Source organism: Phalangium opilio, unplaced genomic scaffold (genome assembly GCF_054372755.1).
Source record: "Phalangium opilio isolate 3A_F unplaced genomic scaffold, DU_Popi_V2 ptg000024l_1, whole genome shotgun sequence".
NCBI lineage: Eukaryota > Metazoa > Arthropoda > Arachnida > Opiliones > Phalangiidae > Phalangium > Phalangium opilio.
In genome coordinates, this window is record NW_028324155.1 from 1,149,027 (window position 1) to 1,175,519 (window position 26,493).

Consider the following 26,493-nt stretch of genomic DNA (forward strand, 5'->3'; position numbering starts at 1 on the left):
TTTCTGTACCTCCACTTAGGTTAGGTCACCATTATGGGGGCTCTATTATAAAATTACGACAAAATCGTAACTCCTATAATTGTCTTTCAACAATCAAGCTATCTTTAGCAAATTTAAAATATTTCACTAAAGCCAAAAGACACCAGCCCACAGCTGAAACTACTGCCATCTTTTGTAGATTATTTTAACTTTCAAAGTTTTCATACAATGTGTTCTAGTTCCAAAATTTATACAGTTATCTTGGCTGATTACCAAAATTTATAGGTACTCATAAAATAAACAATTTATTTGGAAGCAATGTACCCATTAGGGTAATTTTAAACTGTAGTCAGATTATGCCTTACAAAATTAGCATTCCTATTAATTCACTGAGGAATGCTTCCAATACAATTTACACTATTGTTTAAGACAACACAACCAAGGTTTACCTTGACACAAATAAACATGCATGAACAGTATATAAAAATAGAAGCTTACCATTTGCATTGACAACTGAGCTGGCTAATGAAGAAGTTGAACCAGCTATTGAGGAGGTTTTTCTCAATGGTAGTGATGAGGGTTTTCCTATTTTAGATGGAGCTTTGATGCCCGATTGAGGTGGTTTAGCTCCGTTGGGGTCACTCATTTTTAAATTATTGCACTTGTTGTAACAAAAAATGTGAAGCTAATAACCTTATTAACACAAAGTTTCACAAGTTTAGGTTTCCTATTCTTTATCACTTTTCAACGAATATCCGAAATATTAATTTTAAACCAATAATCACTGCACAAGGACGCGTTTATAAGTGTATCCAGAAGTGGCGCACACAGGGGTCATCAAGAAGAGCAACGGCTTAACCCCAAAAATTCACAGGGCAAATCAAAGCTGGTGGCAAGGCTTAAAGCGACATACGAATGGACTGAACGATATTTTTTCTATTGGATATCTCTACGTTATCATTTTCACATTGAGATTTTGTAGATTAGTTACCCGTGTAGAACCTTATTTTTTGAATTAAACTGGTAAAACTTTAAATGAAGCAAAATATAATGATAGCGAAACATCGAAACGAATTTTACAAACTGCATCTGCGACACACCAAGGAGGATGTACAACAACTAACTACTGGAGTAGCATTAGCTGTCCACTTAGCAGGGTCATAAGCAGACGATTTTTATGCTATACAATCAGGCTGAGAAATAAGTATTTGTTTCAAACTAGATATATGGCACTTTGATTAATAAAAACTGGACACTGGTCACTCAAAATGGGTAACCTTGAAAGGTTTTTAATTAATTAAGTGACCAAAAGGCCAGTAGTCCCCCAATCATTTAATTTTTAAACGGATCCAGTTTATTTTTAAAGTTGACATTCCCAGGGCCACCGCCTTATTTCTGAGTCTGACCAGACTCCATAGTTGTGGTGTAAAATGTCGGATAGTGATTTTTATTTAAAACTATTTAAAAAAGTTAAAGATTTAAAAGATTCAAATAATGTAGATGTGGGTAGTGAATTAAATAAGGTTTTAGATGAATTAAATGCGAGAAGCCAGAGTTTCAGAGAATTGGAAGTATGTTTTCCTGCTAAGCCTTGGTCTGTCAAATTTTCTATTTTAAATATTAATTATTATTCCTATAGAATGTTAATGAACTAATATTGTTGATATGTGATATATTACAACCATCTGGAAATGAGCATTTATTGTTAAAGTTTTATCATTTTATATACACACTTAGATCTAAAGAGCAGGTAATCTTAAGTTCAAGGGTCATCACCTATTTTACAATGACATTTAAATAGAAACAAATTCAATCATTAAGGTGAATATTTCAAACGAATGTATACAAAAATTGGTGGACTATTCACTACGAAGTCTCACAGTTTGTCGTGAATGGGCATTACTTGAAATACTCAATGTCCTCTCTGTATTATTATATGAAAATGTGGGGATATTATCAAAAGTGGGTGTTTACAGATACAGAAAACCATCTAGAGGGCTAATAAGTGAAGTCCCTCTTTTTCAGTATTGGGATTTACTAGTTGGGGCAGATGGTTTCCTAATCAGAACAGTGAAAAGATGTCAACATGATACTGAATCTCATCTGGGAACTCTTAAATGCCTACAAAATATTTGCCTTAGGTTATTAATTTAGAGATTATTGAATTTAATTTAATTGGTTTGTTAAACTCTTGAATTCTCATTCAGAAAAAATACAGACCCATATTTAACCGAAGACCATTTAATCCCATGTTTCACTGCATTTTATGATACTTTAAAGGAAACTTTGAACTCTCCTTATGACCCCAAGAATATTTTAAGAACTAAGGTTAGGATCGAAATCTTCAAATAATATAATTTATAAACAAAACATGCATTTAAGCAAAACAATCTATTCAGACTTTACTAGCAGCGTTATATGGTTTGAAAAACATAATAATAGGCTGGAAACATGTGCCTTCCAATAATGTTGGAGAATTGTTAGGAATTATGAAAGTAATGCTAATTTTGGATTAATTCTAAAATAGCTAAATAACATATTCTTTGAAAAAACTTAATAGTGCCTTATATCATTTGGATTAAAAGACGCTGAAAGCCCTCTAAAATTTTCGCGTCTTTACCCTATAAGCATTGACGTGGTCTTACCACAAGCTACTACCTCCAAAAGTGTAAATACTAATTCCTTTTCAATGGAAAAAGTCCAACACCAAACTTCGTCCAAAAGAAAAAATCGTAAAAAGAGGCAAAACACCGGGAAAAAGATTGAGAAGAATACAGCTGATAATGAAAACGATGAAAAAGAAACTAAAACTGAGGGAAAACTTGAAAATCTTAACATTTCTTACGATTCCGGGGGTTCAAACTATACTTTCAATCGATTACCCTGGATGTATAGTAGCAGTTCTGACTCTGAATATTCAGACTCGGAAAGAAGCCACGCGGCTAAAATTAACCATTACCAAGCTAAAGTTCGCTATTGCTCTTATAAAGTTATGCAAGCTATTAATTGGGTAATTAAAAATTAAATTTAGTTTAAGGTAGGCATATATTAAGTTTGAAGTAATTTGTTCTTTTTAACTTAGGCTACTGATAAAAAAATAATGTTTGGTTATCTTACGTCACTTGTACCCGATTATCCAACCCAATATGATAAATTTAAAGATGATAATAGTGCACTTTGGACCATCCTTAAAGATACTTCCCCACAGGTATATTTGTAATTAACTAAATTAATTAATTAATTATTAAACATACATTAAATAGGTGAGAGGCGCGGCTTTGGGTTTCTTAACCGAGATATTAGATGGAACAAAAATCTATTTAGCAATGGCTGATGAAAGGAATAGGTATAGTGTTTGGAAGTACTTTTATCTGTCCATTGAGCAGAATAATACATTTGACTTCTCAGTGCAAGAGCGACCACTTCCTTCATCCCAAAGTCTTTAATATTGGCTGGTACAATCCGTGAATTGCATAGATGCCTTTCATTAGCACTTTCAAAAGAAGTTTCGTCTGCATTATTGGCACAAATCTTAAAGGTTGATTATATAAAGAAAACAAACCTACAGAAAAATCATTATTTTCATTAAAATTTAGTGTTTTTCAATATTGATTGATAATTGTTCATACAACCGTTTGGGTGAGGATCTTTTAGAGGGTCTTTTAAGTGAGATGGAGAAAGTTCTCCAAAATAAAGGTACATGGCACTTGCTGTGATTTGAACAATCAATTAAGAAAATACAGGGTCAATTCCACTTTGATAGATGTTCAGGTGCAAGTGGCTTGCTGGACCTTATTGGGGTCTTTAACAAGAATTGATAAACCAATTAGAAATCTGGAGCTCTTTTTCTTCCAAGGGAATCTAACTGCCACTCGTCCAGCAAATAAAACTTGCTGGCTAATTTCCTATTCACATTCTTTAATTACACAAAAAGATGAGCGCAGAATTCCAACTCCTATTTTGTTAGAAATTTTGCAAGTCTTGACATCTTTTACATCCAATTTTTACTCTAAAATCAAGTAATTTGAGTACCCATTGTACAGATGAGTAGTGATACCTATACAGATATGCAGGAATCCAATATGGCGACCATGACGTCTCCCCAAAACTTAAACAAAAATTTAAAATCACTCAAAAGGTCAAGCTCGAGCATCTACCTGACCTTTTAAGTTTTGATTTGACGTCATGGTCGCCATCTTGGTGGTGGCGGTCATTTTGGATTCTTGCATATCCGTATAGCTATTACTACTTACATGACCAGTGTTAGTGGTGTAATACTATATAGAAAATATCAATCAATCAGGGACGATCCTTCAGTCATAATGGAAATTATTACAATTTGTGTAACAGACTCTGATAATTCCATTCAATTTCACGGTGTTAAAGTTTGTATTACCATTTTTTTTTTTACAATGTATTTATTTATTTTTTCTTCACAATACAATAATTTGAATAATTCAGGTCTTCGAGGCGCTTTGCAAGTGTTTCTTAGACGAGAGATCAAATGAAAATGACTCGGACGAAGAGAAGAAGAGTGCAAATATCGCATTAAGCTTAGAAATGTGGACCAAAATGTTCAATGGTCCATTTCCTTCATTACTACAACATCCCAGCAATCACTCTATAAGAGCCCTTGGTTGTGATTGCCTCTCTAATATAGGGAATGAGGTCTTCCAACTATTACCCGTTAGTTATCATCATAATTGTTCATTTTAAGAACATGTAAATTAAATTTAACAAATTTAACAGCGTCATTTTCAAGTTTTGTCTGTATCAGTTCTCTTGGGACTTGTAAATGATGATAATGCCAATGTTAGAGGAGCGGCAGTTCGTTGTTTAGGAATTTACACACTCTATTCATCCATGAATGATGTAATTTGAATTTGCATCAAATTAACACAATTTATTTTATATCGGATGTTTAATTGAACATCTTTAGACTGTAACATTTCTAATGGATGTTGGTGATGTTATAAAACAATTATTGGATGACTCTAATTATAATACTTGTCTTAAAGCCAGTTGGGCATTGGGAAATTTAAGTGACGCACTCTTAATTAAAAGGTTAATTAATTTATACCCTTTATTAGTACTTTATGTACTTAATGCCAATTTAAATCGTTTAGGGAAGAAATATTGGACGTCTTTCCTAGCTTATTTGTATGTTCTTTGGGAACATCAGCTCTTAAAGCTTCAAAAACGCAAGATAACATTAAAATAAGAGCAAATATTGTTCGTGCAATTGGAAATTTGTTAAATTATATTCCTGGAAATTCCCTGGGTATTATTTATTTCCCGCAATTGGCCTTATTCCTGATCAACGCCACCGAGGCGTAGCGGCGACTTTTGGAACTATAATAATACGGTAGCCAATCAGAGGTGGCGCTGGAGTCGATGTACTCTGATGGAGATCTGTTATTTTCTATGTTTTGATTATTACCGCTACCGCTTCAATTTCAAAAAACATGTTTTAACTAATTATTATTAACCTAATAATCTCCAAATAGACCAAAATCGAATGAAAACTTACTCCGAAAGTCTTATTTCATAATATTAGACAGAATAAGAAAGGTAAAATCAACTTTTAATACTTTTGAAACCATATCGCTTGTTAAGCCTTGGCTATTCACATGATTCAGAAAGATCAACAAAACATAGAAAATAAAGAGTCCATCGACTCCACCGCCACCTGTAATTGGCTACCGTATTATTATAGTTCCAAAGATCGCCGCTATGCCTCGGTGGCGTTGATCAGGAATAAGGCCAATTACGTAGTTAATTGATTAATTGTTAAATCCATTTTAAATCTTTTTTAACAATCAGAAAACTCGTCAATGCAAAACTTCATAAATGATTCCGTTAAGCTACTTATATCTTGCTTAGGAAAATCAATGATGAAAGTGCAATGGAATGTATGCTACGCATTAGGGATGGTATTGCAAAATAAAGAGCTAGTGGCATCCAATATTTTCAAATTGGTAACAGCTGCGCGCACAAACAAAACTAATAACATAAATTATTTTATAATTGAATTATTAATTAAATTATAGGAAGACGTTTTTAGTGTTTTAGTTAAAACAGTAAACTCCTCAAAAAATTTCAAAGTTAAAATTAACGCCATAACTACATTATGCAGTATAAAGGAACGTGATCCGTATGGGGACTCATTTTATAGTATTTGGTCGTGCCTTTTGGATGCTTTAGTAGTTACTGAAGAAAGTGTTGATTACCGTGAAATTAACCATAGAGATTCTTTATGTATACAGGTAATTTATCCCTAACTGATCCAGTATTTTAATTAATATATTCTCTTACATAGCTTTGTTTGAGTCTTTCACACATGACAAGTCTCTTAACTCCGAGTGACATTGCTATATTAAATGATTTCATCATAAACTATCAGGAACTAATTTCAAAGTTAATAACAAAATATAATACCCTAATTCCGGATGATAAAGGTAAATTATTTAGTTAATTAATAATTACCAATTATCACTTCATTTTTGTATAGTTTATAAAATACTAATTAATAATCTCTTTTCAGTTGAAATTTTAAAGGCAAATAAGACATGTTTTGAAAATTTTAAACATTCTTATTCAAAGGGTGATGATTCCGGTTGTATATTAATACTAGAGAATTTTTATATCACTTTGTTATCTCAGATTTGAATAAAAAATTGTTTTGGCAATGGAATACATTCATTTGTTTCAGTTAATTAATTAATTAAGTTTTTAAAGTGTGTTAATTTAATTAATATGTTGATCAAAAACACAATCAAGTTAATTTTAATTGCTTTGTACTTTTTCTATAAACCCTAAGATGTTGATTAAAAAATGTTCCATTTATATATTTTTGCCATTATTTCTCCTCTCAAAAAGTATAAATATATATATATATGTATATCCAAAAATGTATATTAAAAATCTGAAAATACTCGATTTCAATCATTTGGAAGCGTATAATTAATTTTAAGTTGTTCTGTAAAAAACATTATTCTGGATCTATAGTTTAAAAAAGGCATTTTCTTAATTACTTATCAGCGATATTCAATGGTATTTCAAACCCTGGAACAGGTATTCCATTTTGTTTCAAAAGTTTCTGGAGACTACTAATTTGTAACTCCAAATTGGCTATTGTGTCTTTACACTGAAAGACTTCTTGTTCTAGGGCTTCTTTTAGTTTCCTTTCCTTAGCAAATTTATGTTCGGCTTGAGTTTTTACACTTAGAACAACTCCTGAAATTTCACAGTTCAATTTGTTTGTTATCTTCCTTTATCTATAGAGTTATATCGGTTACGGGGAGGGTGACATTAAACTCCGCCCATTCGCCATTTTGGAGGCAGAATTTAACATGAGCTCTATAGCCACCAGAAGGTGACTCCATCTGTTGGCTTGTTAATTTCATTGGCTGAAAAACCAATGACGTCTCACCCCCCCCCTCAGCAAATATAACTCTATATTGCATAAGCCACAAATAATTAAGTATTTCTCACCATTAAGAATCCTAGCAACTCTCCATAATCTTAAAAGGATAATTAACCCACTACCACTACCAGCAGCTGGATTTGTAGAGTTTATAAAAGCGACATCTAAGGCGAATGACAATATGACTACAATAGCGTCAAAGAGTTCAAGCTTATGATTGAAAAACTCCAATTGAAATGCGTAGAGTTTGACAGCTAATTCTACCAAGAAGATGCTTAGAACCCCAATACTGATGTAATGAATAATCTAAGTACGGTATTACGCGACTATTAGTTAATTACTAATACTATTACCTACAAAAACTACAGTATTACATACATGAGCGGCTGTGTGTGCCTCATCATGATGATTAGTATACTGAACTTCAATTAAAAGCTCAGAGAGTACCAGAAGGCAATCAAATATTACAAGGCCAATTACGCAAAGCTTTATATAAAACCTAATTAGACTCATTGTCTGAAAATATAACGGTAATTTTTAATTAAAACAAACTTTACCTGAAACTTGTGGGAGTGAAGCACATGAGCCACTTTTTGCCTGCATGTAACCATAGGTCTTATATCATCTATATCCGGATGATTCGGGTTAAAATGGACGGTTTGGACTCCATTGTCACCCTCCCTCTCCAAAGCACCTTCGGTTTCTTCTCTTGACATGATTAAATATAAATTGAAACTGTCGTTGCTAATTTAATTATCTTTATGGTGGGCGTATCTCCTCACTCCTAAGCTAATTTTGCATTAAAGTTCCTAAGCCTTGGCCTTTTGCTTATTCCAAGAATTCATTACTAACAAATCCTAACAGGAGCTGCAAAAATATTAAATCTATCCTGTTTCTAAATACAAAGTACCAAATAAACTTCACATTCCCGTACGTTCCTTCATTTAGAATATCCGTAATTAGAAAACTAGCTAATGAATTTAAAAGCGCGATTACAAAATAGCAGACGACAAGGAAGTGGGAACTGGGAATTTCCCGGAAGTTGGAAATACATCCCGCTGTGTAACCCGGGTTTTCCCGGAAATTGGAAAGACATCCCACTGTGTAGACCGGGATTCCCCCGAAATTTGGAAAAACAACCCACCTCCCCCCAAATAAAAACGTTTCATTCAATATTAAACTCATAAGCTTGGCAAATTCTTAACATAATTAATAATCAATAATATTGTTTTGTAGATTTTTTTATTCAACTTTAATTTAATCATAGAACTTATCGAAATTATCATACAAAACATATTTTTATTATTCATTCTTAGGCAACCAATGCCTCAAAGCTGATATTGCAGTAGTTAGGCTTGAAGGGTTTTTTGACATCTGCCTGAGGGTTTTCGCTTCTTCTTTAAAACCCGCGGCTTCCAATTCCCCAATTACTTTAGTACAAGACTCTTTTGAAGCAGTATTCAATAAATAATTTGAAATATGTTGGTACAGAGGAGTAGAGACAAAAACTGTCGTCAAACGACGATTAACAATCCAATTCAGAACTTGAGAGTCAAAATCAGAACCTTCTATAAGCTAGAAACACAACAATACATGCTTGGCATAAAATTATATACGTATATCACGAAAATGGGCTTAAGTAAATACTACCTCATCTTTGTACCGGACCAATTCCTTTACTACACCATATAGTTTTGGTTCTTGAGCTAAAACCACTTTTGTAAAAGAGAAAAAAATCGTTGTAAAGGGTCCTTTTCAGTTCCCCTTTACTTTCTTACCTAGTTTCAAAGCGTGACAAATATTTCCCACCACCGAAATCCTTTCATAGAGGACATTGATACATTGCAAGTTAAATTTGGTGGACTCAAAAATTAATTCAATAAGTTTAAGGACTTCATCCATTCTTTTGTCTTGTCCAGCATAGTTTATGAGCGCGCTCAGAAGAGGAATCCATATATTATCACTAGGCTCGCTATTGTTTAACAGTTCCGATTAATTTAATTGAAAGCCTACTAAATATTAAATGCATACAGGCTAGTTGTCTTGGGTATACTCGGCCACCATAAAAGCCACTTGGCTAAAGAAAATAACTGGTTAGATGATTTAGCTCGAGGAATTAAAGTTTTATATAATTCTGCTAAGGAGTTTGTGCTTTGGACATCATTTTCCGAGACCTAAATATGGAAAAATGTAATTGTCAAGTGTCAATGAAAATTTAACCCCCCCCCCCCTGAATTCCATAACTCCTGGCCACCGATTAGAGTTCCCAATGAATCATAATAGAAAGATATTTATGAACTAACCTGGACATCTGGAAAATGGGCTTTCAAAAGAGCTTGGGACTTATACAAAAATATCGATTGCAAGTCTTCTTCCGAAAGCATGAAAGTCTGCTCTAAGTAAACGGAAATAGCTATTCTATTGTCACTTGGTGACGATTCATCACTAAGAAATGGTCTTAGAATATCCAAAATGCTATCCTCTGATAAAATTTCGCTAAAATACCAAAAAACGTAGTGTAATAAACGAATCCTACTAATAACCACAAGTTTTATAATTAAATTACTTATCGAAAACGACGGATTCCAAAATATTTCGCAATATTTTGACAGCATCTTTGTCAATTAGGAAATCGGGAGGTTTTTCATTAGGATGCGAAATACATTTTACAACCGTTTTTATAGATTTCGTGTAAATTTCCTCAGGATCTAAACCCAATTCCATGGGTGCTAAAGCCAAGAGATCTTGGACAGTTGGAAGCGGGAGACATTCCATTACAGCCTGTATAAGCATGGCTTCTATCTTTTCGGGAACGGAACGCGTCATGTCAAACTGTATGGCGTAAACTTGAATCGTTTTGTCAGATGATTCGCGCAACGACAAAACAATCTCATCATCTAATTTCTTCAAATGATTTAAATTTCGATTAATTTCGTTGATCACGTCTTTCAAACTGAAACAAAGTAACAACATGATTAGTTAGTAACAACATGGTGGGTATTGCTTCTTTGCTATAACCTCTCATCGTTGGATTCCTTTTCGAGGCAATATTTCAAAGCCCGTCGATTAATTTCTACTCTACACTCCAAGGGTAGCTTAAAAATAAAAATATACCATGAATTCAAATTCTTCATTAAGTTCTTTTAACATGCGTACTTTAGTAACAGCGAATATGTTGAAGGTAATTGTATTCACGTATTGCAAGTAATCACTGGCGGTCATTTTACAGAAATACGAGCTAGATGATTGATACCGTTGAATCCATTCTCTCTAATTATTAAAACAAAAATTAATATAACTTCGAATTCAAATAAACAGAATGATCTAAGAAAAGTATACGAACAGCTGAACAGTTGGGCTTTTCTATTTCAAAGGCAAAAAACTCGGCTTCGCAAAAAATTCGGAATATAGAACTTGAAGAATGGAATTTAAAGCCACTAGAGTCCTATTAATTCCCAAAGTAAAATATGGTAAATGGTTCTACCAATGTCGCATTGACAGACTTACGCTAACAGGAATTCTATCAGCGAATTTCGAAAATGCGTGTATATTCTCCTTATTTAACACCTCTTCCAGCACAGAGGTAGATTTGTAAGGACTCATTAATTTTGCATAGTTAACAGCGGCTGAATTATTTATATGCTTTAATTTTTGAAGCAATTTTATATGGAAACTGGGTTTATTTCCGTATGAATCTTCCAAATCTCCAGAATCCATAAGTAGGGAATAATAAAAGACCATCTTGCCATGATCTAATCCGTTAACTAATGGAAGTACGTCATTTTCCATCAGTTGACTAAATAATTTAGGATCTGAGTAGAGCGTTTCTTTAATTTGAGGTTCCTTGAGTTTACGCTCAATTTCAGAAATGGAACTGCGATTCATTTTTAAGAAGGTAATAATTAATTAACTTCGAGCAATTACACAGAACATCGCAATGAAAAAGAAGACGCACCCGGTTTTTTCTAACAGAAAACAAAGCCTCTTAATGTAGAAATGTGTCATATTAACTTCGTATCGTAAAGCTAAACATTTAGCTGTTGAATAATGTTCTTCGGAGAAACTATAGGTTGTAAATAAACCTTTTTGAGTATTGGAAGATTGAAAATAAATAATTTAACTAAACTATACGATATACCTCGCGAGTTTCAAAATGATTTGATGTTTATACTCGTCATCTTTGAAAAATTTCTCAACATCAACATCATAATCCATTTCATTATTAAGTTTGGTTAAAAACTCGGCTTGCACGTATTCCGAATGTAATTTATGATACTTCAAAAATAATTTACGACACATTAAAGCGTCTTCGGATAAATCAGTTGGATCAATTTTAGATATCATTTTAGTACACTAAAATGTAATTATTAATTTTAATTATAATTATACTTGGTATCGGGGGGGGGGGGGGGGTCTAATTAATCAATCTAACCTTTCTTATTAAACTATCTGGTTCTTCTTTCAATAATTTCTCCATGACCAAATCTTTCGATTTTTGAAGCGTTTGAGAGAAGAATGCCAAACAAAAGTAAAAAGAAGCTAGTTCCAAAACCACGACGCTTTGAGGCAATGAATCAAATAGAACTGCGGCATCCTTAGCCCGCTTTAATGATAGAAGATAGCCCAAACCTAAAGCTGTATCTTCGGGAATCATATGCTTCGCGATATCTAATATAACTATTTGTTATACAAGAAATTAATTGTTCCTTATCGATATAAAGCATTTAAACTTTTCAGTTAAATTAAATTTTTACATTCTGAAGTAAGTTGTTGAGATACCGATTTCTCCAGAGTTTCGTCGATCATAGCAGCACGAAAAATATCCCGACTTATTTTAAGATGATTGGGGATATCAGGCATTGAATATTTATCATAATTAGTGTGGAACTACGAGGGGGGGGAAACCATCGGTCAAGAAATTACGAAACTTAAAAACAAGATAGGAGCTAATTAACTAACTTTGCTAATGTGAGAATCCTCATTCTCACAGCGAAAGGCGTCGATTCCTATCTTAGAGAACTCTTTATTGTTTTCAATGTTATTAAGTTCGTCATTATCTTCCGATATAGATCCAACCCATCTAGACGAATTTTAAATCGAACTCAATTTTATCATGATCTTTCAGCGAGTGTTAAAATGTTTTCAAATCAAAATTATGTACAGTAAACAAATAAATGCCTTTCGAAAATTCGATCACTATCACAACAACATCAAGGGACACGTTTATGTACGATAAATTATAAACCAACCATGCCTATTAAAATCATAGCGCCATAAATTTTAAAATAATTCACACTTCAAAATTGTTTTTTGTTTTTTTTTTTTTTTCTTTGTAAATAAAATGAAAGCGTGAGGGGTAACAGTAAAAAATGTGATATTTTTCATGAATCATGACACATATAGGGCGGCGTACCTTTGCAGGACGGTGGTAAAAGCCCACCAGAAAGGGGGGAAAGTCCTAAATAACCCCTCCAACAAGTATGTCAAGCTGGTTATTGGAAAAATATTTTGCGAGTGTCAAGGTAGTTATAGGTAATTACGTTGATTAAATTTTCTTTAAAAAAGGGCATGCCGAAACTTAAAATATATAACGATTTTACACATTGGCGGGTAACAAAACCCAAATTATAATCATATATAATAGCTTTTAAAACTTATGTTAATTTTAAAACACGAGACTTACTTGACGGCGTCCCTCCAAAAGTTATGATTCCCAACTGTGGCCAATACCGCTTTAGTAGTTTCGGTAGTTGTTTGAAGAACTTTCATGGTTTTGTCTTTCGTTTGTTTCAAACTAGAGAGGACTGCGTTGTCAGATTCTTCTTCGTCCGAGTCGTCATCCTCCTTGTTTGAAAATAAAGATCTGGTATTTTCAACGGACAACTTCATTTGCGAGTTAATTTCCTCCAATTCCAACTCCCTTCTGGCTGGAATCAAAGTCGCTATCAAGTCATCCGAACAATAAATCAAAGCGAAAGACAATAGTTGTCCTCTGGCGGAAACGTCTTTAAACTCGGCGCAAGACCCGAGTTGATAACAAATGGGCCAAGAATCTTCGTATCGAAGTTCTATTAATTGTTGACAGGCTTGGTAACATTGGTTAAAATCCTCCGCCTGATACGCGGCTTCAGCAACTAAACGTAAAACCTTTCCTTCTCGCTCTGTCTTGTCACTTTCATTCACTCGAACCAAAGTGGCCAGTCTCAAAAGCTGTTGAAAATAAACTATCTCCTTCAAATGTCTCACGAGAAAAATAGTTACCATACCTTTTGCGAGTTTTTGTAAGCATTAGGTGTTGCGGAAATTGCCTTCAAAATTAATTGCATGCGATCTTTACAAAGACGAACTAAAAACAAATATCGCAGTGTTGAAGGTACAAACAATACTTGTATGTAAAAAAACTAATAATAACGTTCAACCTTGCAAAGGTATCATATTGACTTTGAAATCTTTCAATAAGGAAAGAGAGAGAATTAGATCAAGTTCTTCTTCAATATTAGGGTTATGATCTTCAATCAACGAAAAACAGCATCTGAATGAACAGATGGATTTTTAACTAACGAAGATTTAATTAGAAATTAATCAACTTACTTCGCTAATGCAATACTCGGATCATCGAGGGAAGAAGAAATATTGAAATACTTTTGACCCGCAGTTATGACCAAGTCAATTGCTTTGGAAAGTGGTAATTTTTTCTTATTCGATGAGTAAGAACTTTTCACTGATCTCTCCATTAACTCGCTACAAAATTCAATATTTTTCTTGCTACCCGAACACAGAAGAGCGTTTATAACAATCTAAACGTTATAAAAATTTAGTAAAAGTTAATCATGAAATACGACCTAACAATAAGAGCTCACTTCGTAACAATCATCAATAGATATTTTATCAAAAACTTTATTTCTCATTTCTAATATACTTTGCAACAGTTCCTTCCATCGTTTTTCTTCTAAAGGTGGCTTCCTGTTACGTATAAGCAACCATTAACAGTTGAACCTACAAAAATCCCTAAATAATAATAATCACTTTGAACAAGCTGTATTTGACAAAGCAATGAAGAGCTTTTTTATTTCCTCGGTGTTATCTTCGCAATTCTTTATAAACGCGGGGCTAGTAGGTAATCCGTGTTTTAGAAGAATATTCGCGACTCTGTAAAGAAAATGCGATGCAAACTACGCGTATCATTGAAAAACTTGGAACTTTATACGTTAGATGTTTCTCAAGTTCATCCACTCTGTTATGAAGAGCATTCAGTTCCTCAGAGTCATTTCTTAAGTTTATAAAGAAATCATCAGTTTATCAAGAACATAAATATCATATTTGGAAGTTAACATTTACTCCGCGTTTCTATCAGGAAGGCATTCCAGAATAGCGCAACAAGATTCAAGCTCGTCATCTCTGAAATGTTACGCTATTTGTTAATCAGTCCATACCGAGGGGCTGATCACCTTGAGTTTGCCTATACATCGTTTACATAATTTTGGATACAATATCACGTGGACTACATCGATTTGACGTTGATATGAAGCCTAAATTACGCAGAGTGTGACGCGAAGTAGGACAAGATTACGCAGACGTGATCAGCCCTTGTTATTTAGCTATAATTGGCTTACTTTTCGCACGAATAAACTGAATCAAGTGCTACTGTAATGAGTAACTCTATATTTGAAATAACTGGGTCTTGACACTAAGTATCGATGAAAAATGAAAAGGAAATAAATATTTGACCATATGTAAAACGCTTAATGTAATGCATACATCGGGTCTTGACGCTTCAAGTAACAATCTACACTGTAAAATATCACTCTTCGCCAAACCCATGACATAATCCCTAAGAAGAGTCGCTTTTGATCCAGGATTATGTTTATCAGTTCTATTCAAGAAGGGGATAAGCCATTGTCGAACATTTTTGATGAAGTTTTCCTTCTTACTCTTTAGAAGAGCCAACAATAGCAATTTAATGAACGCTCAAAAATTATTTAAATAACATTATTACCGACGACATGAGAAGTCTAAGCTTCTCAATATCTTTCATTTCTTGTAGGTTTTGGTAACTAATCGGTCTTTCTAAATGACATTCATAGACCAATGTTTCGAGCAAAACTAAATCATCGTGTAATTTTTCCAATCCTTGAACATTTCGTTCTCTACCACACTTTACAAGTTCTAGCGCATTGTCAACCAAATCACTCATTTTTTCAATCTCCAACGCTCTTTCCGTGTACCATTTGGTCAACAAATCAGTGGTTAAAGAAACCACTTTGTATTTTTGCATATTATCATTGCTCTCGTAAAAATCAGTTTCAAAATCATCTTCGGAAGTTTTCAAACTTTCATAGTAAGTTTCAACCCAATCTGGCTCTCGAACGCTTATTTCATCCCAAGGGTAAACTTCCGGTTCGTCGGGTCTGAAACTAAATGGCATTTAAATAAACTGATTTAGAACGTTTTTCTTCAGGAAGTAAGAAGAATATCGCAACTTGCCCAGCTTCGGGTAATAAATCTCTATAATCGTAAGGCGATATTGTTTCAGGAATGTTTGAAATAATTGGTAATCTGTGCGTAAGAGTGTCAGAGCCATGGTAAGTGAACATGTGAGAAACCGCGCGCCAGTCCCCTCTTTGGGCAAAATTTATTGAAGATTCTAAACAAGATTGTGTTCTGAATGTTTTGAAAAACGTGTGGCTGTAATGATCAGAAGCACGTTGCCCTCCTCCCAAAATAATCTATAAAACATTTGGTCATATTTGTAACAAACATTTAACATTTATATTACAAAAGATAAAAACCTCGTATGTGTTTAAACGATCGAGATAGCTTAGAAGTGTCAAACGATATTGACAAAGTTGTTTTTGTTCCAAAGTTAAGCTACAGTAATTACATTAGAAAATTTAGTTTCGAGTGTCCGCTATGTAAGTCCTTTATAAAATAATTGTGCAATTATACTTTTGAAAATCAACTTTCCGTAATAACGCTTCAAGTCTCTTTTTACTCTTATCATCTTTACCATCTTCATTTTCAGATTCGTCAAAAGAGAAAGCTTGTTGTAAAGAAGCCGCTACAAATCTACAAAGACTAACCTTATAGTTCCGGACTACCCCAAGCTTTAAATTACGTTGGACATCTTTAAACATACCTCCCTTTATCCTTTCCCAATCCAATATCTACCACAGATTCCAATTCGCAGCCTCTCAACCCATAGAGCAAGAGTTCTCTAGCCGCGTCAATATTTTCCGGAACTCTTTCTATGCATTCATGCAGGACCCATGTTCTTTTTGTTATCTTACTCTAAACAGTTTTGTATTCAAGGTTTAAGCAAATGTCGTACGTTGAACACGCGTCGTTTTTAATAATACCAAATAATCTTGAATAGACGCGACTGAAACCGAACTCTTTCTCCATTGCCTTTGATACACTAAATCACAATCTAATGAATAGACTTTAGCCAATGCTAAAGCTTCCCCGTATTCTTCATTATCAAGCTAAAATAATATAGAAACCACACAGGAATATCAAGGTGGTGTTAGCGTGTGTCGAACTGAAAATACGGGCAATTTTTCACACCTTTCTAAGAAAGAGTTCATCAGGAGTGGTTGATTTTAGGCTCAAAAGCCTGTATGTTTTAGTAATAAGCCTATAGAAAATTATCTAAGTTAAAAACAGAGCGCGAGTATACATCGCGCGTTCCTGTAAAGATTCGTGAAATGTCATCCATACTTAGTTTTCTTCTTGGGTGGTTGAAATCGTTCACTATCTGTTAAATAATATAACGCGGTTTTCATGGACCTAATGCTCTGTTTGAGCAAAGGCGCATTTTCTTCTTCGTCGCTACTTTCTTCTTGTTTCGATAAATTTGGGGTAATTTTCTTTGACAAAGTAACTTGTTCACACTGTTAAAAATGTGTTCGTTCATCGTCAAACCATTGGAGTTTGCGCTCTTCACTTACTTCTAAGCCTAAAAATCCTCTATCGTGAGCTAAACTGACTTGCGGTGCTGGTTCAAACCATTCAGGCGACTGACCTAATAAATTCCTCAAACTGACCGAAGAAGCCACAACTACAGCTCCAGAAAATCTAGCTACGATTAGTTTCTAAATGAACAGAATGATTATATAATCTAAAACACTCAAAATTAACGTTCCAATTAAAATAATTTTAATAAACGCACGTCATCAGACCACCAATTTAAGTCAGCAATTTGGGACCTAAAATTATCAGTGGCGATTTTTGGCGATTTTCTTTTAACTCCCGGTTCACATACTTGGGGATTCAAGGCATCAAAACCCGGCTATATCGAATAGAGTTACTAAAAAAACCTCAAAGACGCATTTTCTTTCATTTAATTCCAATTAACCTGATCAACTAATTCCCATAAACGGCGTAATCTCATTGAAGGATAGTTCCAAAAACTAAGAGCACCCGAAGAATGTATAGCAGCCAATGTTTGACCATTAGGTGATAAACTCATCTTTACAACATAGTTCTACAAGTACAAATATATTAATAAATCGCAAGATGGATAAAATGATTTCATCGCTTCTTACAGAATCGCAATTATAACGAAAAGGTAATGGAATCCGACTTAAAAACGTATTTTTGCCATCAACATCGTCACCTTCGATAGATGTTGAGAGTTTGTAGTGCGGATAATCCGATAAAAGTCTCCATGTGGTTATTCCATAGTGAACTCCTTTAGCCAATGTTTCGTTCTTAGCACGATTAATATTAGTGTTAATTCCAGATACGACTAATAAGTTATTAGAAGGGTGCAACACTATGCCAGTAACACCGCGCAAATATTGGTTTGCCAAGGAAAAGACGTGATTTTCTTGATACCCGTCGCAGCTAACCAAAAAACTATGTAGCATTCCTTTGAAAGTAACTACTAAGAACTCCGAAGACCTATAAACACGTCGTGTAAGTTTCTCTTTATACAGTAATCATGTCTTACAAGAGTGAATACCATTGAGTATTTTTAACTCTTGAACTGGCAAATACCATCCCTGCAATAGCATCGCTAACATCGCATCCATTATTAATGGATTCATTTTGATTCTAGAGAGAGTAAAGAAATCTTCGTTTTGAAGTCTTTGTCACACTTTCAAAGATTGGTTAGATTCAATCTTACGAGTGTTATAGTAAATATATTAGAGCCAAGTAGATCAAAGAAATATATATTCCCTTTACTACTAGCTACAGCCAATAAGCTACAGTCAGGAGACCATTGTGTCTTCCTCCATTGAGGACACGGATCTCGAGGAACTTGAGTAAGAAATGATAGGAAAAAAGAATAAGCTTGGAAAATTAAGAGAGCCTATAGTTTTAGAGATAATTACTCGAGCCTTTCCCAATAACAGTAGCGTAATCTTCGCGCGAAGATCTAAGCATACGTTAATTAGTTTTATTTAGTTAAGTATCTAAGTAGCGGAAAAAATGTAATTCAGGCCAACCTTATTTCAACAACATCATGTTGAACAATAGCCACAACTCTTCCTTCACTGAAATATAATGGCAACCATACAAGTCATTTTCCACTCCCCTTTTTTTTTGTGAAAAATGTATCTTACCCTCCAACTGCCAGTTGCCATGGCATTTGAGCATTGTAATACTTTTGGAGGTTACTGGGCATCGACTTTGAAACCGAAAAATACGGAAACCAGCCCCATAATACCCCTAGAACCAATATAGGTATGTATAGTTAAAAATTTAAGGGGAAGGTACAGTTGATTTTGGTATAGAAAGAAGCCTACCCTGATTTTCATCTTCTTTATCGCGTAATAGTCTGCCCTATTGTAAGAAAAATAGAATTTCACGTGTAAGTCTTACGTAAATTTGAACAAATGTACTACTACGTGTACTAGCTCCTTCGAGCATTTACATTGATAATTTATACAGTAAATAAAAATATGGTTTAATATCTGTAGTTTAGTACTTACAATGTACATAAAACTCTCAAGAGTAACATAAAAAATTTTCAAAAATAATTTTACAATGTTTTGAGACTTAAAACAATTTGAAACGCGTTAAGTATAACCAATGTCAGAAGAACACTGAAGACTGAACTACTTGATACTGTTCAAAAACATATTTTTTAACAAAATGAAATAATATTTATGCCAGTACAATGGCTTATAATAATTTTCGCTGAAAAAAGTGTTACACTGGACCTTTGGTAAAAAACAGGAATGTGTATATCTTTGGCATTAGTTTCAAATTGGAGTTTTAACAATACTCTTTTTGGGTACTTTTATTCCAAACAAAATTAGGAATGTTTGTTTTAAATATTTACTATTCCTTTTTGTACCTAAGTCTGGAAGTTTCCAGTTTTAACTCTTTCAGAGTATTTATTACCATATATCTGGAAAACAGGACATAAAGATAACGGAACCATAAGAGCTGGCTTCTATGAGCCCTCATTGCTCTTTGTACCGTTATAAAATCTCGAATATTACAGACATAAGCGTACGAGGCCCATATATAGGATAAAGGTAGGTCGAGTAATCCAATATATTTCCTTAACAAATTAACAGATTCCAAAATATAAAATTTACAATCAACAGCCACGTGGCCATTGGCACACATGTGCCTTAAACCATTATACAAACTAATATGATTAACGTGTCCACTGACACCGTAAATGTCGAAGGTTATCACGGCTTGAACTGAAAAGGTTTCAACATAGTGTTTAACTATACGACTGACTAGTTCTTTTTTCCAAAAGCAAGTTGGACTATCACTCATCAGGGTGTGTTCAACCAAGTATATATTCGAAGGATTAATTCCCAATAACACGCAACTTCTCCTAAACTCTGCCTTCCTCGTCTTTCCATCACCGTAAAAGTTTCCAGATGATAAACATAAAATATAAACTGTCTCCATGGTTTTTACCAAAGAGCGAATCACCGGACCAAAAAACATACACTCATCATCAGGATGCGCCACTATAATCAAAGCCGAATCTCCTCTTATCTGTTTACAACTTTTCCTCGATGTAAATAGAGTCAATAAGAAGTAAAATAAAAGGGACAGTCCATACAATATCAAAAAACCGCTCAGTATGGTGACAAACATGTTTCCAACTCAATTGTCTTTAAGCACACACACACAGGGGTAATGTAAATGAAATTTATTTCTTTAAGTCAACAGTTTTGCTTTTATAGTTGTGATAGCTTAATACCGGCAAATAGTGGACCATTAAACGATATTTTCCTCACTCAGCATGGCTGAATAAATAGAATATTTGGTCACCAACGGAGCCGGGGGTGAGGGGTCAAAGTTAATTTAAGAAATGTCAGAACAAAGGCTTAAGGCCTTATCAAAATATCAATAACAATTTAACAAACATAAATTAGCAATCGAACCTACTGTACTAGTGTGTTTACTTACTATGGTTTCTGGTTCTTGAGCCCATTCCGAATAGATTAGAATTTCGTATAAAATGTTTTCATTTCCATCTGCATTTTTATTATCTTCGTTTGCGCTAATTTTTTCACTTTCAACATCAGTCCACGCCATATCTTTAATTATTAAGATATAGAAAACATTTTACAAACACAACACCCAGCACACAGATTGCTTAATAACGACGCGTGGCACTACCACACTCACACTGACCTTTGCTGGCACCACAGTGACCACAACAATCACGGATTTGCCGCAGTTAACAGCTGTGACGAATTTGATAATGTTATGAATGAGAGAGTCAAGCACTATTCAAAACCGCCCATAGACTAATGGCACCCCATGTTATTTCCCCATAGAGCTTAATACAGTCGAAGGCAGAGGGCTGCCATTACCCTATACAGGCTCAGCGGGAGTCCGAGAGAGATCGGCCGCCACCACTATGGAGCAATATTTGTTAAGACCCATCTACAATGTAATGCACTTTTGATGAATTTTCATTCTCACTCCAATAAAACTACTCCATGTAAAACAAGAAAGAAGATAACGAAGTTGACTGATGAGATTAACTTCAAACTCCAAAGGGGGATGATTTTGCAATATACCATTTCTATGTAACTAAGAGGGCAAGACACGGGGGTGAAACTTTGCCTTCCATCTCGCTTTTTGGCGCCTGCGCTGTAGATTTTTGTAGAGCGAGAGTACACACATACGGCAATGGTAGGTTGCCTACCCTCTTTTTACATCGAAAAAGTCTACTTGCATTTCCGTAGTCTACTGTCTAGCCGTAGGTCTAGCCCACTGAGGAGGAGATTTAGCGGGAGATTCGTTTGTAATTTGAATCGTTGCAAAGGCTTAAGAAGTTTTTTATGATAAGGTGAGTGGTGACCGACCGTTGTTTACGTTTACCCAATGCATTCCCAATGTGGTATGCCATTTTACTTTTGAAAAGTTAACAAATATTAAGTGATTTTTGTGGAATAGTGGAGTTAATTTGTTCTAAAAATGCCTTCTACTCGGTGTGTCATTCTTATTGATGAACAAACATTTGTAAATAATTTTAAACATGTGGACAATGAACGTATTACTCGACAAGTTAGACAATCTGTCCTTCAGTTGCTTTTATTTTTCGGACAAAATGAAAACGAAGTAAAAGACTCGGAAAAGTTTCAGTGGGGCCACACTATTTTTAATTCTGAAGGCCCAGAACTACAAGTTTTGGATAAGCAACTGTTTACAAAATTTAATCTACGTAGTTTTGAGTTATTTGAAGAACAACTGATCACTAAGTCTAATCTACTTAACACCAACATTCGCCAAAATGATGAAAACGCTGAGCCTGAAACCAATCCAGATCCGAAACATGTTAAAAATGTGCTTAAACAAGCACTTGGTCAAGTGTGTACTGATTATAATTGGGATAAGCCTGATTTCTCATCCCCCATTATGACTATGAGAACGAGGAGGCGTGTGGTAGAATCTAAGAAAAGTTTTAAAAACCAAGCTATGTGTATAGAAAAATCACAAAACTATATCTTTGTAATATCTCCATTAGAAAAGTATTCGCTTAAAAACGTAAAGAATACTAGAAAAAACATTTTTGAGCTTCTAATCCCAAATTCACTTTACACCATGTTAACGAAAGACTCTAAAATTGAACTTTTTTGGTTGGATAAAAATGTCCATGAATATTGCCACAAAGTAAGAAACTTCTTATAAATTCAACATTCATGGGATTGAATTTAAATTGCAATTCTTGCAGTACAAGCTATGCGAAAATTATGAGATACAACAAGCGTCAAAATTTGGTCTCATTCCATTGAATATCATAGCTAAGGAAAACGCCAAAATTGGAAATAAGACCATAACTATTCAAAGAGACGCTGCAGTTCTTTTATCCACAGTGTTAAATCGGTGTTTTCAAAAAAGGAAGAATACGGAGAAACATGAAATAATTCAGCTGCCTGTGAAGATGACGGATGATTCTTCTTATTGCTCAGTGATTATTTCAGCAATATGGTACTCTTTATAACTGCTTTTACGTTACAGGAACCATCTTACATTTTAGGTTTTTTTTGGCAGGAAAAACGAACATTTTCAAGCAATGACCTTATTTGACAAGATGAAAGAATGGAAAAGCTTAAAAATTCAATGCACTATAAAACATAGCCCTTTGTTATTCAATTACCAAACTGGCTACACTTTCTCCGCTACTCCAGCAAAACCCGAAGATAACAGTCCATTTTCAGCCTTAATGCTGGAAAGCATGGCTCAGAATATGATAATTGTATAAAGAAAAGATGAAATTAATAACAAAAATTTCATTGCTCATAATACTTTGCTTTTGCGTAGGTTTTAGAGTGTCAAAGTGAAAATGGTTCCAAATTGGGTGTATTACGCCCATTAACTCTTTCCGCAGCAAGTTTTATTATTCCTTATGAACAGAACTTGCCTCCTGTTGTAGAAGATACGCAAAATTTGCAAATAGATTCAGGTCACACCAAGGAAAGAACAAGTGGTTCATTTAACACGAGTTGCTTAGAAAGATGGGCTATTAATGAAGGAGAAACAGCAAAAATAGAAGAAACCACTCGAATAGATCAAGATCTACTCAATAAGATCAAGAATTTTATCCTAACTGGTAAGAAGAATGAAGCGGGTGCGTCATCCTCAGCATCAAGCAAAAAGAAAATACCCAAGGAAGATGTTTTACCTCAAATGGATCCATTAACGAGTGACAAACACACTTTAAAAAGACGCAGCACTTCCAGCAATTTAAATGTATCGTCACGAAGTTGCCTTTTGTTGGAAAGAAGTTTGTCCATGAAAAGTTTGCCCGCCAAGGAAAGTCAAAAAAAGCCATCAGAAATTTCGAGAAAAAGGGATTCATTTAAAAATAACGCAAATTTTACACCAACTTTAAATATAACTGAAGGTAGAAAATATTTGTTGGAGTTGCGAAAGGAACAACTCGTGAAAATAAAAACTTTTATCCTTAGATTCCAAAGAGGAGAATGTCATCGCTTACTTAAAGGATTTGTATACTAAAGCTACTAATGAAAATGGAACTTGGTCTCTTTTGCAGTGTGCTCAAACCATAGTTAGTTCACTGTCTCTCTTATCAACAACCTCTAACGACGTAAGATTTGCCTAGAATTAGTCTGTTATGATTATGATGAAAGTCACTTTACTATAATGTTGTTTTAGGCAAATATAAAGGACCTGGTTGAGAAAAATTTCTTTGTGGATTCAAAGATCCTGTTTCAAAGATGTCATACACCCTCCAAAAGAGTGATAAAGTCGAGAGAGTAAAGAATGATGAATTTTTTGCCAAAATTAATTTTAAGTTCTAATATCTTAGTATAATTACTAGGATTCTCTTGCAAACACTATTGAGACTCGAACTACAGTTACTTCCGCAGAAGGAAAATACGGTGCAAAGTTGTATCGATACTGTAGTTTCACTTCTTCGATTTTTTTGCTTTGTTGAAGGACCATTAGAGCTAAACAAGTTTCTCCACGAAGTTGTGAAAGAAAAGTATAAAATTAATGGAATTGAACTTTGAAGAGAATCAATTATAAAATTTCTTTTCAAATAGTTTTGGCGAAACTCTAAGGGATTTAGTAGAAGAAATTGGAGAAGAATTAAGCATTCCTTTATTTGATGATACCACTCATTCTGAATCTGAAGATAAGCAACCACTGTCACAACTCTCTCGCTCTTCTATAGGTAGTGCTTCACCTACTAGTGTTGCTAGTCAAAAGAATGACAATAGGAGGAGGAAGAGCGTCGTTAGACATCCTTCTTTTGCTCAAACACGATCACAAGTTCAAATTCAAATTCAAGTGGCAAAGAAAATAATCTCCAAAAAGAAAGGAACTCCTAAATACAAACATCGCAGCGTTAAATCGCGATTGAGATCTTCTTCCCTAAAGAAAAACGAACGTAAAAAAGAGAGCCAGTCCGAAGTCAAGAAAGTTTGTCGTAATCTCTTTCAGAAAAGTCCAAGGTCCAAAAAGTCATTAACACCGAAGAGAAAAAGTTCTCCTTTAACTCAATCAAGCTGTGAAAAAAAGAAGACTCCTACAAAAAGTGGAAAAGCGTGTAGATCCAAATTAGGTACACCCAAAACTAAAGGTCGTACACCAACGAGAAAGAGTCTCCTGGATTCATTTTTACCACTAACTGTTAAAGCTCCGGAATCAAATAAGACTGTGAATAAATCACTCGAACCCTTTTTATTCCAAGATCTTATGACAAGTCCAGTTCATGGAAAAACGCCCGAAAATAATACCCCCTCAAACACACCCGTACCTAAACGGATTTCTTCCATCATGAATCATTCAGTTGATACTGAAAAAGTTCCCAAGGCGAGGGAATCAAATTCCCAAATGCTTTACGGACTTGAGAGTCCATTAATTAGTATATATATGAAAAAGCCTAGCCCCGTTCCTAACAACTGTGTTCGAAATCTTTCATTTTGCCAAAGCCCCATCAAAGTAACGGATACCTCAACACTACCTATGAAAAGCGTGTCCAATGATAAAGATGACCTCAGTAGTCCTAAACGAAAAACGCCAGTGAAATCAAAGACATTAGATGAAACACCGGCTAAAAACACTAGGTCAAGATCGAATCTAAGTGGCACTCCTAGTGCTACAAAAGAGAATCACGTTTGTAATTCAGATGAAAGCGCTGAATTACGTGATAACAAAGTCACGCAAAAACCTCAATCAATTACGCGTACTCCAAACAAAGGAGTTGACACTCAAGGTTCTAAAACTCCATTAAAGACGCCATCTAAAAGCCTCGCATTTTCGGACACTGTTTACAATAGTGTATTAACTCCTCAAAAGTTACATTGTCCAACTACACCTAATAGGAGTCAAAAACGAAAGCTGTCCCGAACTCCGAGCAAGTCCCCTCGAGTTCACAAAAAAGATAGTGGTTACTCTACTCCTCTTGTCTTATACTCTCAGTTACACATTTCCCCTGAAGAAATTCAAAGTAGAAGAGAGTTGAGGTCACACTTTCACCAATCTCCAATGAAGACCTTAACTCCAAAAGTTGTTGAGGAATATAAATCTTACGAAACAACGCCCATTTCAAGTCCGGGAATTATCAAATGCCCAAATGCTAATGGAGTCATTTCGCCAAAAGATTTAACTTTGAAAAGGGAATTGAAAAAAAGGCGTCTAAGTTATTCCTGTAAAATCGACAATGACAAAGAAACAGAAACAGAATGGACAGTCGTTCCTTCACCTAAAGCCAACAAGTCCTTGACCATGAGTTTCAAGAAAGTGCCATCAATCAATGAAATGAACTCGAATCAACAAACGCGCAACACGGATACCAAAAATGAGCTTCCTAACCAGCAAACACTCTGTAGGGAACAAAATAACTTAGTAGTATCTCCGCCTTTGAAGAGAATTCACGCTCCTTCTTTCAAATCTCCGTCAGCGTTAAGTTTACTTCATTTGACAGTGTCTCCAATTTTAGATTTACCTTTAAACAGTAAAAAAAAGATCGGAATGAATTTTGAATAATTTATTACAAATTTTTAACTTATCTCTTTGGATAAAAGTTGTTTCTTTGTTCTATTTTTGAGGGAGAAATGATAATAAAAGTTAATATTTAAAAAAACCATATTGAAACATTTCCATCACCGACTTTCCATCCAATCATA

General features: G+C 34.5%; 6 protein-coding genes across 8 annotated transcripts in view; 2 read left to right on the forward strand and 4 right to left on the reverse strand.

Annotated features, from left to right (window-relative positions):
- LOC149692008 (uncharacterized) overlaps positions 1–1,080 on the reverse strand; it is a 25,184-nt gene extending 24,104 nt beyond the window's left edge. Inside the window, exon 1 of one of the 2 annotated variants that reach the window (XM_089867624.1) lies at positions 478–1,080. In XM_089867624.1, coding sequence (XP_089723750.1) covers positions 478–625 — 148 coding nt within the window. In that variant the 5' untranslated portion in view covers positions 626–1,080. The remainder of the gene's footprint in view (positions 1–477) is intronic. The other variant, XM_089867623.1, reaches the window with a different exon arrangement.
- A 32-nt stretch (positions 1,081–1,112) lies between these two features.
- LOC149692009 (HEAT repeat-containing protein 6) lies at positions 1,113–6,673 on the forward strand. Its single transcript, XM_089867626.1, has 21 exons — positions 1,113–1,550; positions 1,619–1,729; positions 1,801–1,941; positions 2,005–2,120; positions 2,187–2,307; positions 2,379–2,474; positions 2,540–2,989; positions 3,062–3,187; positions 3,243–3,325; positions 3,388–3,517; positions 3,576–3,675; positions 3,743–3,998; positions 4,283–4,364; positions 4,441–4,665; positions 4,729–4,851; positions 4,919–5,043; positions 5,106–5,260; positions 5,803–5,957; positions 6,030–6,245; positions 6,299–6,437; positions 6,524–6,673. Exons 1-21 carry the CDS (start codon positions 1,410–1,412, stop codon positions 6,646–6,648), a joined length of 3,216 nt encoding a protein of 1,071 aa, XP_089723752.1. The 5' UTR covers positions 1,113–1,409; the 3' UTR covers positions 6,649–6,673.
- On the reverse strand, positions 4,382–8,530 carry LOC149692010 (voltage-gated hydrogen channel 1-like). Its single transcript, XM_089867672.1, has 4 exons — positions 7,963–8,530; positions 7,784–7,891; positions 7,474–7,711; positions 4,382–7,215 (listed from the first exon to the last, which is right to left on the reverse strand). The coding sequence occupies exons 1-4, from the start codon at positions 8,119–8,121 to the stop codon at positions 7,010–7,012; spliced, it is 711 nt and encodes a 236-aa protein (XP_089723798.1). The 5' UTR covers positions 8,122–8,530; the 3' UTR covers positions 4,382–7,009.
- Positions 8,531–8,628: 98 nt separating this feature from the next.
- On the reverse strand, positions 8,629–19,078 carry LOC149692011 (NBAS subunit of NRZ tethering complex-like). Its single transcript, XM_089867616.1, has 41 exons — positions 18,973–19,078; positions 18,742–18,903; positions 18,534–18,667; positions 18,369–18,460; positions 17,950–18,307; positions 17,760–17,888; positions 17,574–17,693; positions 17,353–17,496; positions 17,123–17,295; positions 16,970–17,039; positions 16,762–16,887; positions 16,542–16,693; positions 16,352–16,471; positions 16,195–16,273; positions 15,890–16,131; positions 15,402–15,819; positions 15,164–15,337; positions 15,019–15,092; positions 14,744–14,803; positions 14,613–14,675; positions 14,432–14,554; positions 14,266–14,368; positions 13,997–14,202; positions 13,825–13,937; positions 13,672–13,751; positions 13,089–13,615; positions 12,365–12,485; positions 12,160–12,292; positions 11,838–12,082; positions 11,544–11,758; positions 11,361–11,468; positions 10,913–11,279; positions 10,749–10,850; positions 10,562–10,675; positions 10,424–10,500; positions 9,972–10,358; positions 9,709–9,901; positions 9,437–9,579; positions 9,184–9,377; positions 9,056–9,120; positions 8,629–8,980 (listed from the first exon to the last, which is right to left on the reverse strand). The coding sequence occupies exons 2-41, from the start codon at positions 18,791–18,793 to the stop codon at positions 8,708–8,710; spliced, it is 6,669 nt and encodes a 2,222-aa protein (XP_089723742.1). The 5' UTR covers positions 18,794–18,903; positions 18,973–19,078; the 3' UTR covers positions 8,629–8,707.
- Positions 19,079–19,291: 213 nt separating this feature from the next.
- On the reverse strand, positions 19,292–21,394 carry PIG-L (phosphatidylinositol glycan anchor biosynthesis class L). Of its 2 annotated transcripts, XM_089867671.1 has the most exons (3): positions 21,020–21,394; positions 20,792–20,922; positions 19,292–19,763 (listed from the first exon to the last, which is right to left on the reverse strand). In XM_089867671.1, the coding sequence occupies exons 2-3, from the start codon at positions 20,918–20,920 to the stop codon at positions 19,710–19,712; spliced, it is 183 nt and encodes a 60-aa protein (XP_089723797.1). In that variant the 5' UTR covers positions 20,921–20,922; positions 21,020–21,394; the 3' UTR covers positions 19,292–19,709. The 2 variants fall into 2 exon arrangements, with proteins under 2 accessions (XP_089723797.1, XP_089723796.1); XM_089867670.1 differs by lacking the exon at positions 21,020–21,394 and having other exon boundaries at positions 19,292–20,628; positions 20,792–20,932.
- A 133-nt stretch (positions 21,395–21,527) lies between these two features.
- On the forward strand, positions 21,528–26,453 carry LOC149692013 (treslin-like). The gene is made up of 9 exons (XM_089867621.1): positions 21,528–21,683; positions 21,791–22,507; positions 22,569–22,825; positions 22,889–23,093; positions 23,159–23,741; positions 23,806–23,945; positions 24,014–24,114; positions 24,180–24,344; positions 24,406–26,453. The coding sequence occupies exons 2-9, from the start codon at positions 21,812–21,814 to the stop codon at positions 26,351–26,353; spliced, it is 4,095 nt and encodes a 1,364-aa protein (XP_089723747.1). The 5' UTR covers positions 21,528–21,683; positions 21,791–21,811; the 3' UTR covers positions 26,354–26,453.
- The last annotated feature ends 40 nt before the right edge of the window (positions 26,454–26,493 follow it).

Bases quoted from the DNA above. Each gene is read 5' to 3' on its own strand.
- LOC149692009 (XM_089867626.1), top strand. From the start codon at position 1,410: ATGTCGGATAGTGATTTTTATTTAAAACTATTTAAAAAAGTTAAAGAT. The intron at 4,666-4,728 runs GTTAGTTATCAT...CAAATTTAACAG, and splicing joins AGGTCTTCCAACTATTACCC to CGTCATTTTCAAGTTTTGTC. The intron at 6,438-6,523 runs GTAAATTATTTA...ATCTCTTTTCAG, and splicing joins CCTAATTCCGGATGATAAAG to TTGAAATTTTAAAGGCAAAT.
- LOC149692010 (XM_089867672.1), bottom strand. From the start codon at position 8,121: ATGTCAAGAGAAGAAACCGAAGGTGCTTTGGAGAGGGAGGGTGACAAT. The intron at 7,712-7,783 runs GTATGTAATACT...TACCGTACTTAG, and splicing joins AGGCACACACAGCCGCTCAT to ATTATTCATTACATCAGTAT. The intron at 7,216-7,473 runs GTGAGAAATACT...GTGAAATTTCAG, and splicing joins AGTTGCTAGGATTCTTAATG to GAGTTGTTCTAAGTGTAAAA.
- LOC149692011 (XM_089867616.1), bottom strand. From the start codon at position 18,793: ATGCTTAGATCTTCGCGCGAAGATTACGCTACTGTTATTGGGAAAGGC. The intron at 17,296-17,352 runs GTAAGTGAAGAG...CATTTTTAACAG, and splicing joins GAGGATTTTTAGGCTTAGAA to TGTGAACAAGTTACTTTGTC. The intron at 16,694-16,761 runs GTATTATTAAAA...AAAACTGTTTAG, and splicing joins CGTCTATTCAAGATTATTTG to AGTAAGATAACAAAAAGAAC.
- PIG-L (XM_089867670.1), bottom strand. From the start codon at position 20,476: ATGTTTGTCACCATACTGAGCGGTTTTTTGATATTGTATGGACTGTCC.
- LOC149692013 (XM_089867621.1), top strand. From the start codon at position 21,812: ATGCCTTCTACTCGGTGTGTCATTCTTATTGATGAACAAACATTTGTA. The intron at 22,826-22,888 runs GTACTCTTTATA...TTTTTTTGGCAG, and splicing joins GTGATTATTTCAGCAATATG to GAAAAACGAACATTTTCAAG. The intron at 24,345-24,405 runs GTATAAAATTAA...CTTTTCAAATAG, and splicing joins CACGAAGTTGTGAAAGAAAA to TTTTGGCGAAACTCTAAGGG.